At 45.6% G+C, this 19,326-nt stretch overlaps 1 protein-coding gene across 1 annotated transcript; it reads right to left on the minus strand.

Moving 5' to 3' along the window:
• Nucleotides 1-1,058: 1,058 nt before the first annotated feature.
• ZNF555 (zinc finger protein 555) lies at nucleotides 1,059-14,793 on the minus strand. The gene is made up of 4 exons (XM_014796011.2): nucleotides 14,425-14,793; nucleotides 4,025-4,151; nucleotides 3,432-3,597; nucleotides 1,059-2,798 (listed from the first exon to the last, which is right to left on the minus strand). The coding sequence occupies exons 1-4, from the start codon at nucleotides 14,665-14,667 to the stop codon at nucleotides 1,232-1,234; spliced, it is 2,103 nt and encodes a 700-aa protein (XP_014651497.2). The 5' UTR covers nucleotides 14,668-14,793; the 3' UTR covers nucleotides 1,059-1,231.
• Between the last annotated feature and the right edge of the window lie 4,533 nt (nucleotides 14,794-19,326).

Here is a 19,326-nt window from a genome sequence, read left to right on the forward strand (position 1 = left end):
TACATGAAGAAGGGGTTTTTTCTCACATAGACTGCATCAGCAGACTTAAAAATGCAATAGATTAACAAAGTCCCATGTGTTTTGTTTTGCTGCAACACTGTAGTTTTTGTGGTGGAATCAGGATCAGAGAGCCACTAGAAGCACTGAGAACAAAGTGTTCGCTATACAAATCAGTCCTTATAAGATATCTTAACGTCTAGAGAAGAGGGGAATCATAGCATCAGAGATCACTAACCAGGAGTCTGAATTCGTGGTCTCCAGGACACGTTAGGGTTTGTTGAAAAATCCAAATTGTGAGTGCCTGACCATACAAGTAGATCCTTGATACCAAGCTCATGGAGGTATTTGTGGAAACCTATGCTTCTCAGAAAAATGGAAATCAAGCATTTGGCATTTCTTTTGATGGTACTCTTGACTGGAAGGGCCAAGAATCATGAAAATAGGCTGAAAGCTGGTGTCCAAGAAGCCCCTATGCATCTATCACACACAAATGTGGCTCCAAAAACTTAGTAAAGGCTTCTTCACTTCTGCCTTCCAAATCTATTCCAAGTTAGGCTACTGGTAAATTCAAATTCGGAATCATAAAGGGATTCTGGGAAATGTAGTTCCCAACATTACCCATGTTGACTGAACACAATCCAAGAGAACCATCTCACACTCTGTATCTCATGATCACATCACAAGTGTGTCTTAAGTAAAAGCCTATTGTCCAACTCCCAATCACAGCAAGGACAAACAGCAATAGGGAAAACTTGAAAATAACAATTCACATGAGACTATACACTTTGAAGAACTCTGCATAATTACAAATTTCTACCAACTATAAAAAAAATGGAATAAGGCTCCTCTGGCCAAAAATAAATAAAGACTCTCTTGATAAGAAGTAGAAAAAATATATATGGATGATATCCAGTACCTGCCACACTAAGCCTGTAAGAAAATCCCAACCAATAGTAAAGTGTCATTGTTCCAATAACCTCTTAAAGAACAACTTAAAGAACTAAGAAATTAAGACTATTTACATATTGAAAATATACTTCAAATCACCCAGTCCAACAAACTGTAAAGATAGATTTTATTTACTGAAATGTAAAAAGAAAAAACACTACTTGCAAAATTTATAGACTATAGCTATAAGAATACTTGGAGAATTATTTTTCACCTAAATGTTTATTTGCAAAAGAACTGGAAATACACAACTCCCCAAGGGTCCACTTTAATGATGAGATACTCATAAAGGCAATACCATATTTACAACTTTTGTAAGATTTCTCTCCTGATGTGAATTTTCTGCAGTGTTGTGCATGAATTCATTTGCAGGAGAATTCCCCGCATTACATATATAGTGTTTTTCTGCAGTGTGTATTCTTACATGTCTTCTTAAGGATGAGGAACAACTGAAGGCTTTCCCACATTGCTTGCATTCGTAAGGTTTCTCTCCAGTGTGCATTCTCATATGTACTGGTAAAGATGACGGCCATTTAAAGACTTTCCCACATTCCTTACATTCATAGGGTTTCTCTGCAGTGTGGGTTCTTACATGCTGTTGCAAAAGTTCAGGCCAACTGAAAGCTTTCCCACACTGCTTGCATTCATAGAGTTTCTCTGCAGTGTGCCTCCTCATGTGTTTTTGCAAGGATATGTGGCAATAGAAACCTTTCCCACAGAGCTTACACTCATATGATTTGTCTCCGGGGTGCATTCTCACGTGTTCTCGAAAGCAAGCTGACAAATTGAAGGCTTTCCCACATTGTTTACATTCATACGGTTTCTCTCTAGTGTGTGTTCTCATATGTTTTCGCAAGGATATGGACCAGTTGAAAGTCTTCCCACATTGATTGCATTCATAAGGTTTCTCTCCAGTGTGCACTCTCATATGTCCTCTGAAGGACGAGTGATGGCTGAAGGCTTTCCCACACTGGTTACACTCATAGGGTTTCTCTCCACCGTGAGTCCTTTCATGTCTTCGAAAGGACTGCGGATAAATGAAGGTTTTCCCACATTGTTTGCATTCGTAGGGTTTCTCTCCAGTGTGAATCCTTTCATGTCTTCGAAAGGACTGAAGATAAATGAAAGTTTTCCCACACTGTTTACATTCATAGGGTTTCTCGCCAGTGTGTGTTATCATGTGCCTCCGAAAAGCTGAGGAATAACTGAAGGCTTCCCCACATTCCTTACATTTATGTGGTGTCTCCCCAGTGTGTGAAATCATATGTCTTCGAAAAGTTGAGGAATAACTGAAGGCTTCGCCACATTCCTTGCATTTATAGGGCTTCTCTCCAGTGTGCGTTATCATGTGTCTTCGAAAAGTTGAGGAATAACTGAAGGCTTTCCCACATTCCTTACATTTATAGGGCTTCTCTCCAGTGTGAGTCCTCACATGACTAGTAAGACTTGAAAAGTCAATGAAGCCTTTCCCACATTGCTGACATTCATAGGTCTTCTCAGCAGTATGAATCCTTATATGCCGATTGAGAGAAGACGTACGAGGAAAAGTTTTCCCACATAATTTACACGCATAGGGTCTCTCTCCATTGTGGGTTCTCACATGCGATCTTAGGTGGGAACGACAACTGAAGGCGTGCCCACATTCCTGACACTGATATGGTTTGTGTCTGGTGTGAAGGGCGATGTGACTCTCGAGGGATGAATGATGCACGAAGCCTTTTCCATATGCAGCACATTCATCCTGTTTTGCTCCAATAAGAGTTTTCTGGTAAACATTAAGATTTGGCGTCTGACTGAAGCCTTCCCCACACTGGTCATTATGTTCACAGAGTCTCTCCACCACATGATTTCTGTTAAAAATGAGAAGTATGTTATCAATGGTTTGATTAATAATGATTTATTGATATTTATTAATAAGTATTAGGATTACATTTTCACCAATTTCAGTGAATGTGTAAAAATTCAGTTTTAAAGTGGAATGAACTGAATATTATGGAAGGGAGCTCAACCATAGCCATTATTAAAACAGTGTTTCTTTTTTTTTTTTTTGAAGATTTTATTTATTTATTTTTTCCCCCCAAAGCCCCAGTAGATTGTTGTATGTCACAGCTGCACATCCTTCTAGAGTTGCTGTATGTGGCACGCGGCCTCAGCATGGTCCAAGAAGCGGTGCGTCGGTGCATGCCCGGGATCCGAACCCGGGCCGCCAGCAGCGGAGTGCAAGCACTTAACCGCTAAGCCACGAGGCTGGCCCAAAACAGTGTTTCTTTAACGTGAGCTTTCCTCCTAATTGTTTTAACTGAATTGTGTTTCTAACACTCAACATCTACATCACATTTAAGGAAAATGTTTTTGTGAAAATCTCTGTGAATAAACATTTTGATCTAGGCTTATGTGGGTTTTTTGTTCATTTGCTTTTTAAATTTCATGACAAACTAAGATTCTCTCCTGGAATACTGCTTTCTCTTGTGAGTGCAACTCACCTCAAATGTCTCCCCTGATTTGTGTGCTGATCTTTGATGCTCAGTTCTTCCCAAATTTTTCCTAAGATGGAGGCCCAGGAATCATTTCTGGTGAACTTTGCTATTTTATTTCCATAAATATCCTGCTGAGAAACTGACCCATTGGCCTTAAATTGAGTCTCATCATCTGAAAGCAAAAAGAGAACAAATTTTACAAGAAAGAAGATACCTGTTAGCCAAAAAAGACACTGAGGACTTTAACTGTCAGGACTTCATCAATAACAAGCACAAGGGGTCACAATGGTAAGCAGTTTAACAAACACTTAGAACTAGTAAAATTCTCACAAGGTTACATAAACAAACTTCAATGGGCCACTTTATAACCCATGAAACCAATGACACTAAGAGCTTTCTTTACAGAAAGAAACTCAAGTTTAATACATAGATTCTCATTCTTACGGAGAACCAATTAGATTCTAGCTCCATGACATTGTGACCATGTCTGTCTTATTAATTAATGTATTTCCTGTCCACATTCCAAATCTTGGAGCAGGCTTGATGTACAGAAATGCTTGTTCTCTAAATGACTAAGTGAAGGAATGAGTCGTTCTTACACAATGAGGCCAGGTTTCTGAAGTTTTCCAGCATCACCTCTCTGTAGAGCTCCCTCTGAGCGGAATCCAGCAAAGCCCACTCCTCCGGGGTGAAGTCCACAGCCACATCCTCAAAGACCACCAAGTCCTGAAACAGCCAACATGTCCAGGAGGATGGGTGAGACTCACTGAGCAACTGGACTCAATTCACAGGAAGCTCAGACAAGATTATGTGGTCACCCAACATTTCTATGACACGGTCATCAGACCTCTTACTCTGTGTCCACACATGTCCTCAAAGATTTCACAGCACCACCAACACACTGAATTTATCGCTACATTTTTACTGTGACCACTTCAAGTCTTATTCGTCTCTGTCCAAAGGATTCAGACCACATTGGAGAATTCAAAGAAATGAAACAAATATTTGCATTTTAAGACCCATCAATCCCTGATGACACAAACTACTTCAGTTCCTTCCTATAGCACACCACAACCCTACAGGAAGCACAAGGTCAAACCTGGATGGGGTTTTTAGGGAATAAAAACACATTGAAGGGGGGCTGGCCCTGTGGCCTAGTGGTTAAGCTCAGCACACTCTGCTTCAGCAACCTGGGTTAAGTTCCCAGGCGTGGACCTACACCACTCATCAGTGGCCATGCTGTGGCGGCAACCCACATACAAAATAGAGGAAGACTGGCACAGATGTTAGCCCAGGGCGAATCTTCCTCAAGCAAAAAGAGGAAGATTGGCAACAGATATTAGCACAGGGCTAATCTTCCTTAGCAAAAGAAAAACCCAAAAAACAAAAAAAAAACCACATTGAAGGACTTCAAACTTTTCCTTCTATTCCCCTCACCAAACATGAGAGGCCAACAGCCTGTGGGAACCCAACTTGCAGCAAAGGCCAACGTTCTGTCTTAAAGAACTCCAGACTGTAAACAGTACAGGCCCAACTGGTGGAATGAAAAATTTCTTTTGAAGAATTATTAATTTTAACTTATTTGTATAACAGTTGCCACAGCCTCAGTTTCTACTCATTCCCTCTGCATTTTCATGAGGATGGGAAGTTATTGCGAAGTTCGAGCTCAGGAAAGAGGAAGACGACATGGGAACTTAGACTTCCACACAGTCCCTACACTCTTGAGTCTCAGTGCTGCTGCCCAGCAATTCTGAGTTCACACACTCACACACACACAGGTTATATGATGCCAAAATGGCTCCTTCCACCAGAGCCATAAGAGTACTCTTGCTGAATTTGAGGATAAAGTTCAGAGTCCCACTTTGCCGAGGAGTTAACTGAAGTCAACAACTTCCAATGGTGAACTTGCCCTCGATTATAAGATATGTAAAGGATTCGGCAGTGCCTTCCTACAAACGAGACACTCCCCCATCTCAAATTCCAGGAGAAAGTGATTCCCCACGAATCATCCTGGGGGCTGCCTTCTCCACTTCTCTCATTGCCCTGTCCCTCCCCTGGTGGGCACATGAACACGTCAGGCCAACCCCTAAGCACAGGAACCACTGATCTGCATGCCTCCCTTAAACCCTAGTTTTTCAAATAAGATCATCAACCCACTGACATCGATGAGAAGGGGATAGAGAAAATACTCTTATTCCCCAATTCTGATGCCAACATTTATGTATTCAACAAGGTAGCAGCAGAATAGGAATAACCCTATTATTAGTAAGAGAACAACGGGAGCGCCCCAAGTCAGCTGAATTGCTGTTGGTACAGTTATCTGTAGTGTTTCCTCTAATAAAGTCCCCTTCCCGAGTGGGCAGGAAAAGAGCTGACACTGCAGGCCTTAACTTTCTCCTTAGAAACGACCTCTGGCAAGGCTGGCCCAGGCCGGTGTCTGGAAACTTGGATTCCGGGAGGTTTCACAACCACCCTAATTGACATGACTGTCTAAACTGACTGTGCAGACAACACTGTCAACACTGAACACCTGCTCTCCTTCCAGGAACCTGGAGTTCTGGTACGTGCTAGGCAGAGAATGCTCACAGGATCCACTGTCAATAAAAATCCCGGGCACTGCATCTCTGATGAGCTTCCCTGGTAGACAGTATCTCATGTGTTGTCACAACTCACTGCTGGAGTACCAGGTGCGTCCTGTGCGACTCCCCTGGGAGAGGACTCCTGGAAAGCTTGCACCTGCTTTCCTTCAGACTTCTCCCCAAGCACCTTTTCCCTCTGCTGATCTTGCTCTAACAAGTCACAGTCGTTGAGAACAACTACATGCTGAGTCTTGTGAATCCCACCAGCAGGACCTGGCGGTAGTCCTGGCGACACCAGACACGTTAGAGGTGGGATTTGCTGGAAGGACCCAGACTCACTGAAATAGGGCAAAAGCAGTGTCTGAGAAGAGGAAGGATGAAGGCGGAGGGGATGGTGAAGCTTCGGTGCCTGTGGAGCCATCCTCGGTAGGAAAGGAGGGCTGAGCTGCCGTTGGTCCAGGTGAAAAGGAGAGACCCAGCTCCCAGGAGGGCTGGCTCGCTGGACAGACTGGCTGCTTACAGCCATGCTGGCTGAGTAGAGAAGAAAACCAAAGCACAGCCCTGGTGACACCTTTGATTGCTGTCTTATCCTCCACGGAGGAGGAGAAAGGGCCCCAAGTTCCCAAAAGTGAGCTTTGGATGGCTAAAAAATGTGAAAAGTTTGCATTGTATCAGGAGGAAAAAAAAAACAAAAAAACTTCAATCAGTTCCCAGGGCTGGAGTACATTTTAGATAAATAAAAAGGAAGGGGGCAGGGATGCCCCAGCCATTCTTCAACCTCGCTGCTGCTGGGGCTGCCGCAGCCTCCTGGCCACCCTGCACTCCAGCTCCACTCTCCCCCCGCAGCCGCAATGTGATCCTGTAAATGCTGAATTTACTACCAGGGCTTGTTATGCGTTGAACTGTGTCCTCTAAAAAGATATATTGAAACCCTAACCCTACAACCTATGAATGTGACCTTTCTTGGAAACAGGGTCTTTGCAGATGTAATCAAGTTAACATGAGGTCACTAGGATGGGCCCCAATCCAGTATGCCTGGTGTCCTTACAGGAGGAAATGCCATGTGGAGACAGACACACAGGGAAGATGGCCACAGGAAGATGGACGCAGAGACTGGAATTAGGCTGCCCCAAGCAAAGGAAAGCCTGGGGCTACCAGAAGCCGTGAGAGACAAGGAAGGACCCCAGAACCCTGGAAGGCCCCGAGGGAGCGTGACTCTGCCAGCAGCTTGAGTCCGGACTTCTAGCCGCCAGAACTGTGAGAGGATACATCTTCAAGCCACTCACATAGTGGTAATTTGTTATGGCAGCCCCAGGAAACGAATGCAGGGTTTGAGTGATTTCGCAATGAGAAAAAAAGGGGAAGGGATTTTTTACTTAAAGTGGTTTTGTTTCGTGGCTGGTGCACCATCATGTATGACAAAAATCGATGCAAAATGGTATATGCGTGTAATCTGATAAATGCTAGAGGGATCATCGCCATCAGTACAAAGAAGAATGTTCATGAGACACAACCTCCCTGGCTTTTGGCCAATGGCACATGGGCTGGAATTTAAACTCTTAAGTATTAGAAACAAGATTATGTCTCCACAACTGATGACTTTTTACTATGAATTTTACCTACTGGAGGTTCAAAAAAAGAAGGAAACAAAATGGAAAGACAGGCAATCTCTAAGTGGAGATATACTTTAGGAACTTTAAGTAGAAGTTTTCAGTGTACTCAAGAGCTCTTAGGAAAACCTATTTCTGATGACCTTGAGGGGCCAGTGGCTGTCCAGCAGTGGGTCAACCTGGACCCTAAGGCAGACAAGACAGAAAAGGCTTAGGACAGCTGGAACACAGGTGTCTGACCTCGCAGTGCCTCAGCTCTGCTGCTGTTAAGAAAAGCCCCCAGCGTCTTCTGGAATTCTGAATTCACAGATCCTAACTACCTGAACCCGACTGTAAGCTCAAAATGACAGTATCCTTGGTGGGCTGTTCCAGCCTCAGTCTGCGCTGTGCCGACCTGAGCAGGTATGAGCTCCACAAACAGGACTCCGACTCTGGGAATACAGGCAGACCCCATTTTATTGCACTTCGCCGATACTGCGTTTCCTACGAGACCCTCCACCAGCAAAAAGATTACAACTCACTGAAGGCTCAGATGACGGTTAGCATTTTGTAGCAATAAAGTATTTTTTAACTAAGGTGTGTACATTGTTTTTTAGAGATAATGCTATTGCACATTTAATAGACTACAATATGGTGTAAACATAACTTTTATATGCACTGGGAAACCAAAACATTCGTGTGACTTGCCTTATCTTGATATTCGCTGTATTGCGGCAGTCAGGAACTGAACCCGCAGTCTCTCTGAGGTACTGCAGATTTACAACACTCCTCTGTGAGGCCCTAAACTAGAAAACCTCCCAGAGGCTGCTGGCCCACGAGGAAGGCCTTGTCCTCCGATGGGACCCTCTGAAGTCACGCTGCTCATTTTGGAACGGTTACTTTCCACCCAGATGGCCTCCAGATGGCCTCCACACTGGTGAGGTGGACAAACCAGAGTCATGGATAACAAAACTGAAACTGCCCGCCCCAGGCAGTCCCTCTGACACAAGGATGGGACTGAACTACTTGGTGGCACGGAGAACTCTGAGGCGGGAGGCCCCCGTGGGGGCCCTGTTAGCCAGGCTGTCTCACTAATGCATGTCCTGCTGGGGTCCCAACAAGGGTAAGCTCCATGTCTCCAGGGCACCACCCGCGCCCTCTGGGATTCCACTTCTCGCAGGTGTACCCCATCAGTACGCCATCTTTTCCCTGGAAGACACTCAGGTCGGCTGCGACCTCCTGGCCCAAGCTGTGCTGTGCAGGAATTAACACCTGAGGCCAGGTGAGAAAGAATACAGAAAAACAAAAGAGAATACAGGAATCTGAGGAAGAAGCCCCCAGCTAAGATTTCTATGGTTAACAGGATTTACCTGACCCACTGGTCCAGGTCCCCGCAAGGGCAGAAGCGATACCAGTACCACGGGATGCTTTCACCCCACTGCACAGGGTCCCACTGGCATGACTGTGCAGCAAGTGTCAACCGAGCAGGCCTGAGAGTCCTCACCCTTAGAAAGTCCTGCCTGCAAGGCTGGCCCTCAGCTGGCACCTGGGAACCTGGACTCGGGTGGGGGGGGCCTCCACCCTGACAGGAGCCACTCCCGCTGCCTTTCTGTACAAATGATACGGTTTACGCAGAAGACCCGTTTTCCTTCCGGGAGTCTGGAATCCTGGTTCAGGCCAGGCAGAGGGTGTCTGCACAACCAGCCCCCAGCAAAAGCCCTGGTAACTGCGTCTCTCATCAGCCTCCCTGGTGGACGACATTTCACATGTGCTGTCACAGGTGGCTGTGGGGGGATGCAGCACGTGCCATGTGACGTCACTGGAGGGGCCCCCTGGAGTCCTGCTCACCTCCTCAGGACTCGTCCTGGCACCTCTCCCCTCTGTTGATTTCGCTTTACCCTTGCACAGTACGAAGTCACAGCTCTCAGAGCAACTATAGGCTGAATCCCAGGAGTCCTCCTAGGGCATCTTTGAACCCAGGGGTGGTCTTGGGGACTGCTGAAGACTGAAGGCTGTGTCCCCCCAAAATCCATGTTGACATCTAAGCCCCACTGTGATGGTGTTAGGAGGTGGGGCCTTTGGGAGGTGACTAGGTCACAAGGGCAGAGCCCCCCGATGGGATTAGCACCCTTATAGCAGAGGCCCCAGAGAGCTCCCTGCCCCTTCCACCACGTGAGGACACAGTGAGAAGACAGTGTCTACGACCCAGGAAGAAGCCCCACCATACACCAAATCTGCCAGCACCTTGATCTTGGGCTCCTCAACCTCCAGAACTATGAAAATAAACTTCTGTTGTTTATAAGCCACCCGTCTCTGGCATTTTTTGCTCTAGCAGCCCCAGCCAACTAAGACAGGAACTCCCAACACAGCTGCTCAAATCCATCAATACTGTAACACCCTTTACCATGGTAATTTTTTAAATGTGCCATGAGCATCCATTATATGAGAAAGACTTTGCAAAGAGCTTTATACACATTAGCTCACATATTCTAACAACAACTCTTATTAAAAGTGGTTCACAGCAGAGGAAATGCAGAGCAGTCAGTAGCGGCACACAAACTCCTGACACCTGCCCTTCCTTCACACACACCTCCCAGCTGTCTCCCTCCAGTGACTGTGATTCCCAGTGTGATAAGGAGATAAGCTGACTGCTGCCGGGCACCGGGGAGAGCAGCCAGCAGAAACATCCAACTCCACTTACAACCTCGTGTGCCTTCTCCCAGCCAAGCCCTGTCTCATGCGAGACTGCTCTGTTTGAAGATCTTACCACTGGCTCTTCTATTTCATCAAATCTATTCAGGTTACGGTTACACAGGTCCTAGTACCAGCAGGCACTGGTGCCACAGCACTGAGCAAAACAAAAATTCTGAACACGTGGATCTGAAAGTCTTTGCGAGGGAAACAATAAATAAGCAAACCAAATATAAGGCCTAAGGAAAATGTGGCACAGTGGGGGGATCAGGAAGGAGATATCTATATTTACGTGTGTGTGTGTGTATATCTTTATTGATATAGATATAAATGAATGACTGGTTGCAGGGCAAAGCAAAAGAGAACAGTAAAATAACCATTTGGGATAAAACTGCACATTGATAACTAAATTGCTTAAAATATATATATATACATATATAATATGCATAACTATATATATACACATATATGTACATATCCTCATAGAATTCAACATATTAGTTACATCAGCAGAGTCAGGGGCTTGCCATTGGGATTCATTGCAAGTGGGGTGTCTGGTGTGAAAGCCTGTTTGACACTTAGAGCTGAATTTCATTTCACATATTTCAAATATTTTTTAATATTTCTCTCAACTGTACATATGGCATATGCATCTTCCTGCACTGATGTTATACTATACAATAGAAAACTCTAAAATCAATTAGTACGATTTACCTGTACTCACCTTAAGAGCTGCCTAAAACTATTTTATTATACTCAACAGCCATACATAAAAACTCACCACTGGGGAACAGACGGGAATGTGCCTAACCTGATAAAGGAACACTGATAAAAGAATACTCAAGAAAGAAGTAACAATATATACATGGTATGAAGTTCACTGTTTTCTCCAAAACAATTAGGTACAAACGAGGTAAGCCCAGTACCTCCCTTAGTCAACATTATGCTAGAGATCAATCCAGAACCACCAGAAAATAAACAAACGGACAAGAACTAGAAAAGAAAAACACACTTGTCCTAGTGCAGAAGTCTAACAACTGTATGTGCAGGACACCAACAGAACAAAAGGATAATCACAGAATAACACTTTTACACATGTGTGTGGTGATGGATGGTAATTAGTCTTTGGGTGGTGAATATGATGTAATCTACATAGAAATCGAAATATACTGATGTACACCTGGAATTTATATAACATTATAAACCAGTGTTACCTCAATTAAAAAAAAAAAAGATTTTTAACAAGATTCCAGGATAAAAATTCAATATGCAGATAAATTTCATTACCTTTCTAATGACAGCAAATTCGAAAATTCATCTTAAAAAGATAACATATACTATGGGAAAAACCAAATTAGTACTAAATAAGTCTAACGAAGGCTATAAAAAGAACTGAATGGAAAAACGTAAAAACATTGAGGACAGTAAAGCTAAACGAAATACAAGGAAAAACAGCAGATGTTCTTAAAAAGAACTCAGTGTTACCAAGATGGCAACCCTCCCAGGAAAAATCTACAATCTTCAGAAAATTCCATTAAATTCCCAAGCCAGGTATGTTTCTTAGGACTTGACAAATACTAATTTTATAAGTCTAATAAGAACAAATGTCCCAAAACAGCCAGAATGTTCTAAAGAACAAGGGGGGGGGGGGTTGCCTATCACTCAGCAAGGACTTTAAAGCAACAGTGATCCTGACACGATGGAATTAGCAGCCGATCGGATGACTAGATACCGACGAGGACAAAGTCCCACAGCAGGCCGTGTGTATGGGGACACTTGATCACAACAGGGCAGCCACCGCAGAGCAGTGGCAGAAACGACAGACACTTTAATACACGGAACAGCAACAAACTCTTATCTAAATAAGAAAGATGCCTGTATTCCCACCTCCTCCATGGACAATAATCAATTTATTGTAGATTAAAGCAAAGTGTATCACAGACAATAGGAAACAACAGTATTACCTGCTGTCACGGGTTCGCCACGCTGCTAAGGAAAATAACTGATATCTTGGTGAATCTTTGTAATTCCCCAGTTCACCTACCACACTTTCTGGGAATGGATTCATTTCTCTACAGCCATACTCAAAGGGAGACTTTCTCTGTTTTTCTAACATTCTTTTCCCCAGGGGGACTTTCAAGGCTAAACCCAGGAATTCTGTCTGTTACCAAAAGAACAGACCTGAGAACTTAGTACACACTGGAAGGGATTTAAAATAAATGTTTCTGGGCCGCCCCGTGGCTTAGCGGTTAAGAGCGCGCGCTCCGCTACTGGCGGCCCGGGTTCGGATCCCGGGCGCGCACCAACGCACCGCTTCTCGGACCATGCTGAGGCCGTGTCCCACATACAGCAACTAGAAGGATGTGCAACTGTGACATACAACTATCTACTGGGGCTTTGGGGAGAAAAAGCGAAAAGAAAGGAGGAGGATCGGCAATAGATGTTAGCTCAGGGCCGGTCTTCCTCAGCAAAAAGAGGATTGGCAGATGTTAGCTCAGGGCTGATCTTCCTCACAAAAATAAATAAAATGAATATTTCACAAACGGAATGCAAGACGTTTTCTTTTTTTTCCCCTGAAATTCACCCCTTTAGAAATACTTTATATTTCACGCTCTATTAATTAATTGTATTTCATATTTGCTGAAAAACTGAGGTTCAGTGAGTGAATACATCTTTCCAAGGTGACAAACCCAGAGGGGGCAGTGCTGAACTGGAAGACAGACAAGTGGCTCAAGGGTCAAGGGTGGCCACCCCCCTTCCCACCACCCCCCCACCCCACCCCCCCCGTCGCTCACTTAAGTGCCCAGAACAAAGGACACCGCCTCCTGTCCCTGCTGTGTCTCGAGTGCATTTTGCTTTGCAGGTTGTGGCACCCCCTCACCAGGTCGGCTTTGTCTTTTGGGTTAATTCTCTCCCTTCTGTGGGAGATCAACATTTGGCCATCCTAAAATATATCTCTTTACCTTGATTGTTTTCTCTGAGGGACATTTGACCTCCCCCACTAACTGCCTAAAGAATTTGACATGGTGGCTCCTTCCTAGAACAGATCTATCATGATGGCTGTAAAGATAACGTAGGATAGAGGTTACAACAGAAAAGGCACCAACAAGCCCATCTTATCGGAAGTTCTGTCTCTCTGGCCACATTCTCTGGATGGCCCTGCGAGGAGTTGCCAGATAATCATTTACATTTATAAAGGAAATCTCCATTTGTAAAGGTATCTCCCTCTGTTTTGGGAAGAGGGGGGGATGGCCTCATTTCTAGAGGCTTATCAATGTGGAAGGTGAGGACTTAAATCTACATAATAATCTTACTCTTGTTTACAGTGCTTTAGTGGTAATCTCCTGTAACTGACTCCCCCCACCCCCAACATCCTCCTTTGTCCTTGGCTGACCATGGTATTTAAGACGAGAATTTCTGCTATTGTGTTGAGAAACGCAGTGTCCCTGCTTTCTCCCATGTATACATGTTATTAAACTTGGTATTATTTTCTCCTGCTAACCTGTCTTGTTGATTATTTGGCCAGCCATAAGAACCTTAAGGAAAAGGGCAGAAGGAGATTCTCCCTCTTTCCCCACACTTCACTGTGAGAACCAGGGGGGGCAGGAATTATTCCTTTTCCCCCTCAATACCTGCGTCCGGCAGCTGACAGCTAACGCCCTCCAGGGAATGAGAACGGCGGTCGGGGTCAGGCAGGGACCAAGGACCTATCAGGAGACCCCTCCTGGCCCAGGGCACCCGAGCCCGGAGGCTCCCCGCACTCCCCGCCCGCCCGCAGGCTGTCCTCTGGGAGGGGCCGACTGGGGCTGATGTTCCCAGACCCCCGGGGGGAGGGCGGCTGTGCGCATCTGGGTCACCGCAGGCGGGGCGGGCCGCGACCCCTGGACCCACTCCGGGGGCGGGGACTCGGGGGACCCGGGACCCCACGTGGGGCCGGGACGGGAGCCGGGACCCACCCCGCGGCCGGGGGTGGGGACTCGGGGGACCCGGCACCCTCCCCGCGGCTGAGGGCAGGGACTCGGGGTGACCCGGGGCGGGGGGGGGGGGGGGGGGGCGCGGGGAGACCCGGGCCCGCAGCTGCTTCCAGCCGGTTCCGGCCGCTTCGCACCAGCCCCTCCCGGTCCCGGCCCGCGCACTCACCATCTCCGCCCGCTCCGGACCCTCCGGGCGTCCTCCCAGCGGCCCTGCGGCTCCCGCAGGTGAGAGCGACGGTGACGGAACACCTGGAGCCGCGCGGGGCAGGTGTGCGCCAGGACGCGACCGGACGAGAGCGACGTCCACGCGGCTGCTAGCGCGCCCGCCTCCGGCTCTGATTGGACGGGGCTCCGGGCTCTGGCGTCTTGATTGGGCAGTGCTCCAGGCACTCCCACCCTCGGGGGCCATGATTGGACAGTTTCCCGAAGCCCGCCTCTGGCACCCCTGATTGGACAGTTCTCTGGGCCACGCTCGTGCGGCCCTGATTGTTCGTTGGGCCCGCCCCTGTCGCCGCTGATTGGACAGTTCTCCCAGACCCCGTCCCCCGCCGCCTGAGTGACAGGTCGTCAGGACTCACGTGGCTGACACCACCCTGCCAATAGGGCGTCCGAGCTGAGCCCGCTCCCGGCCGGGGCAGACCCGGCGTTAGCCCGCAGCGGTGGCCCCTCTTCCTCCTCCTCCTGGACCGAGATGTTCTTAGTTTCCCTCGGAGCGTTCTTGTCCAGAGCGGGGACAGGACAGGACGGGAGGGCCTGATGGCCTCCGAGGTCAGGGGCCGACCGGGGGGCGAGGTCGCCTGGATTTGTGCCTTTTGTTAAGAACAAAGACACTCAGCAGTGACGTCACTGTGTGCAAGGCAGGGTCGGGCTCGGTTTTGACCACTGGACATGCCATGTGTGCATTAAAATCCTCAGAGGTACATTTTACACTGCAAGGAATTTTATGTCAGATCAGGTTTTTAGTGTATCCCCAGAGAATTTTGAAAATGAAAAGGCCCTATATTGCACCTGTCGGGGGAAGAGGGAGACTCTCCCTCTGCCCTTTTCCTTAAGGTTCTTATGGCTGGCCAAATAATTAACAAGACAGGTTAGCAGGAGAAAATAATACCAAGTTTAATAACATGTATACATGGGAGAAAGCAGGGACACTGCGTTTCTCAACACAATAGCAGAAATTCTCGTCTTAAATACCATGGTCAGCCAAGGACAAAGGAGGATGTTGGGGGTGGGGGGAGTCAGTTACAGGAGATTACCACTAAAGCACAGTAAACAAGAGTAAGGTTATTATGCAGATTTAAGGCCTCACCTTCCACATTGATAAGCCTCTAGAAATGAGGTCATCCCCCCCTCTTCCCAAAACAGAGAGGGAGATACCTTTACAAATGGAGATTTCCCTTATAAATGTAAATGATTATCTGGCAACTCCTTGCAGGGCCATCCAGAGAATGTGGCCAGACAGACCGAACTTCCGATAAGATGGGCTTGTTGGTGCCTTTCCTATTGTAACATTTATCCTACATTATCTTTACAGCCATCATGATAGATCTATTCCAGGAAGGAGCCACCATGTCAAATTCTTTAGGCAGTTAGTGGGGAAGGTCAAATGTCCCTCAAAGAAAACAATAAGGTAAAGAGATATATTTCAGGGTGGCCAAATCTTGATCTCCCACACACCATAGTATGAATGGACCTAATACCACCGAACTGCATACTTAAAAATGGTTAAGATGGTAAATTCTGTTATGATTTTACCGTAATATTTTTTAAAAAGTTTTATCTTTTAAAAGGCTGTTATATCCCTAAGGCAATTGAATTTCTATTTTAACTGATATAAAACAACAACAAGCTTCTATAAGTTTGAGATGGACCTGAAAACTCTGAATACACTTAATAGATGGGGGTGAAAAACCTAATGTATTTAATATGCCTTCTCCTTTTAGAAAACATTCTCTCCTTAGAGATTAAGTGGATGTCCAAACCCTGATATCACTTATTTTATTTACAAACAGAATTTTAAAAGTTTGTTTTTTATGGCTTGCAAAAATATTTTATATACTTTTGATGGTGCTCAGGGCAAGCTGCCCCAGGAAGCACCACTCTGGTATGTGGATTATTTCGAGCTGAAGACAATAAGGATATTTGACCTCCCCCACTAACTGCCTAGAGAATCTGGCATGGTGGCTCATTCCTGGAACAGATCTTCTATCATGATGGCTATAAAGATAATGTAAAATAGATGTTGCAATGGGAGGGGCACCAAGCCCCTTTTATCAAAAAACTCTATCTCTCCCTGACCAAATTATCAATAGATGACCCTGAAAAGAATTGTCCTTCTGCCCTCTGAAGTCCCAGGCCACTACCCGCCCCCAACACGTTCCTTCGCCTTTAGCTGCAATACTTAAGCAAGCAGCTTAGACAGAGGGACGAGTTGCTCATTTCTGAGTTTCTCCCATGTATACATGTTATTAAACTTGGTATTATTTTCTCCTGCTAACCTGTCTTGTTGATTATTTGGCCAGCCAGAAGAACCTTAAGGGAAAGGGCAGAGGGGGATTCTCCCTCTTCCCCCGACACTTTCATAAAAATTAATGTTTAGAGGATTAACACATTAAGCAGGTTTGGGTTAAAAATAAATTACTCATTGGATTTATAAACTATTAAAAATAAAATATGGTTATATGCATTTTTTGTTTAATATGAATTAATAATGAATGCCAAGTTTTAAAAAAATCAGCATGGGGGCCGGCCTGGTGGTGTAGTGGTTAAGTTCGTGCACTCCACTTCTGTGGTCTGGGGATTGCAGGTTCGGATCCCAGGCGCAGACCCATGCACCACTCATCAAGCCATGCTGTGGCAGGAATCCCACATATAAAGTAGAGGAAGATGGGCACAGATGTTAGCCCAGGGCCAACCTTCCTCAGCACAAAGAGGAGGATTGGCAACAGATGTTAGCTCAGGGCTAATCTTCCTCAAAAAAAAAAAAAAATAGCATGGAATTTGGAACTCTGCCTTAAGATGGGGTGCTGGCAGGTACCTCTAGCATGGCTGTCATAATGTGTTCAGAGAGACATCCTGTGAGCAACTCTCCTAAAGAACATGTCATTTCATGGATTAGGGTGAAAATGAGGCTGGTCTCTGAATTCTTCACAAAGCACTCATTGCCACAAGAGAGAAGAGGAACAATTAGGACAATCTGAGGGAAAAGAAGTGTGATTCAAGATATTTAGACCATGCTGGGATGTTATGCATGTGTAGAGGTCACAAAGACAGTCTCAGACATGCAAGGAGTGACAGAGACAGGAAGGAGCAAATTCCTTCTCCCTTCTCTCTCCTCCAGCCTTCCACTCTCCCTCCAAAGACTTGTTAGCAGGGCTTAATGGGAAGCCGCTGGCAAAGTAGAAAAGTGGTTTGTAGCATTTCTCTACCATGTCACAGAGCAAAGTATGAAAGGGTAGATGTGGTCAGTGGAATAACAGACCCGGTAAAGGTGTGCACATCCTAATCACCAGAGCCTGTGATTATGTCACCTTACGTGGCAAAAGGGACTTTGCAGATGGGATTAAGTTAAGGACCCTGAGATGGGGGATGACCCTGGATCCCCAGGGGGCCCAGTGTCACCACAGGGTCCTCATCAGAGGGAGGAGGAGGGTCAGACGCAGAGAGAGACGGGAGACGCTGCGCTGCGGGCTGTGCAGACGGAGGAAGGGGCCCCGAGCCCAGGACGCGGCCTCTAGAAGCTGGAAAAGGCAGGAGACGGTTCTCCCTGGAGCCTCCGGGAGGACAGCCCTGCACACACCTGGATTTTGGACTTCTGACCCCAGAACTATTACAAGAATAAATTGGTTGTTTTAAGTCACTAAATCTGTGCCAATTTGTTACAGCAGTCCCAGGAAACTTATACAGTGGGTCTGAAGCAAAGATACAATAGCTTAATAATTGGCACAAGTAACTCCTGTTCCCAATTGTATCTTTCATGAGACAATTCTGAACTTTCCATGTGCTCCTTCAACATGATTCTGCTCATACTGTAATACATCTTGCATGATCTCACAGCTTTTCAGAGAACAACATCTTTGTGTCTTTTTGTTTGAAATACAGTCATGTGTCACTTAACAATGGGGATACATTCTGAGAAATGAGTTGTTAGCTGATTTCGTTGGTGTGCGACCATCATAGAGTGTACTTACACAAACCTAGACGGTATATACAGCCTACTACACACCCAGGCTGTATGGTACCAATCTTATGGGACCACCGTCCTATATGCAGTCAGGCCTTGACCAAAACGTCATTATGCGGTGCGTGACTCTATAGCTCTTTTGGGATAGATGATGTTCTGACCAGAAAATGTTATCCCAAACCATAAGTATCCATTTGGAAAACGTTAGGACAGTTGATTTCTGCATTCGTCCTGAAGGCATATATTAATGATAAGCACAACACGGGAGAAGGGGGAATACTTCAGAACTATTGTGAAACATTTCAGTCATACAGAATATGCAGGAAATAACATCTTGAATCCTCATACATCTACTGCTAAGCTTTCCTAAATCCTACCCATTTACTATGCTCTATCAGTTTTCTTGAAAGAAAGAAAACATCATAGATAGAGTTGAAATGTTCCATGTGTCACCTCCAGGATCCCATTCCCCTCCACCTCCTCCCAGGGGAAACCATAATCACGAACTTCTGATATTACTGCCGTGCCATACATATGGATTCATAAACTGTATATCATATTATTGTCCCTGTTTTCAAATTTTATAAAAATGCCATTATGATATACATATTCTGCAACTTGACTATTTTATCCTTCAAAAATGGCTTAATGTTGATAAATGACAATATATGTTTAATTGTAATGTTTAAATGTAATAAAATGAAATACCAAAAGAAATTAAAACAGGTCATACACCTTTTAAATTACCGTAAAAGAAACACACTCCTCCAATACAAATAAAAGATAAAGTTTCAAAAGTAAGAAAAATTGGGGGCCGGCCTGGTGGCATAGTGGTTAAGTGCACGCACTCCGCTGCGGTGGCCCGGGGTTCGCAGGTTCGGATCCCGG

The sequence above is a fragment of the Ceratotherium simum genome, chromosome 39 (assembly GCF_057802395.1).
Source record: "Ceratotherium simum simum isolate JZ-2026a chromosome 39, ASM5780239v1, whole genome shotgun sequence".
Classification (NCBI taxonomy): domain Eukaryota; kingdom Metazoa; phylum Chordata; class Mammalia; order Perissodactyla; family Rhinocerotidae; genus Ceratotherium; species Ceratotherium simum.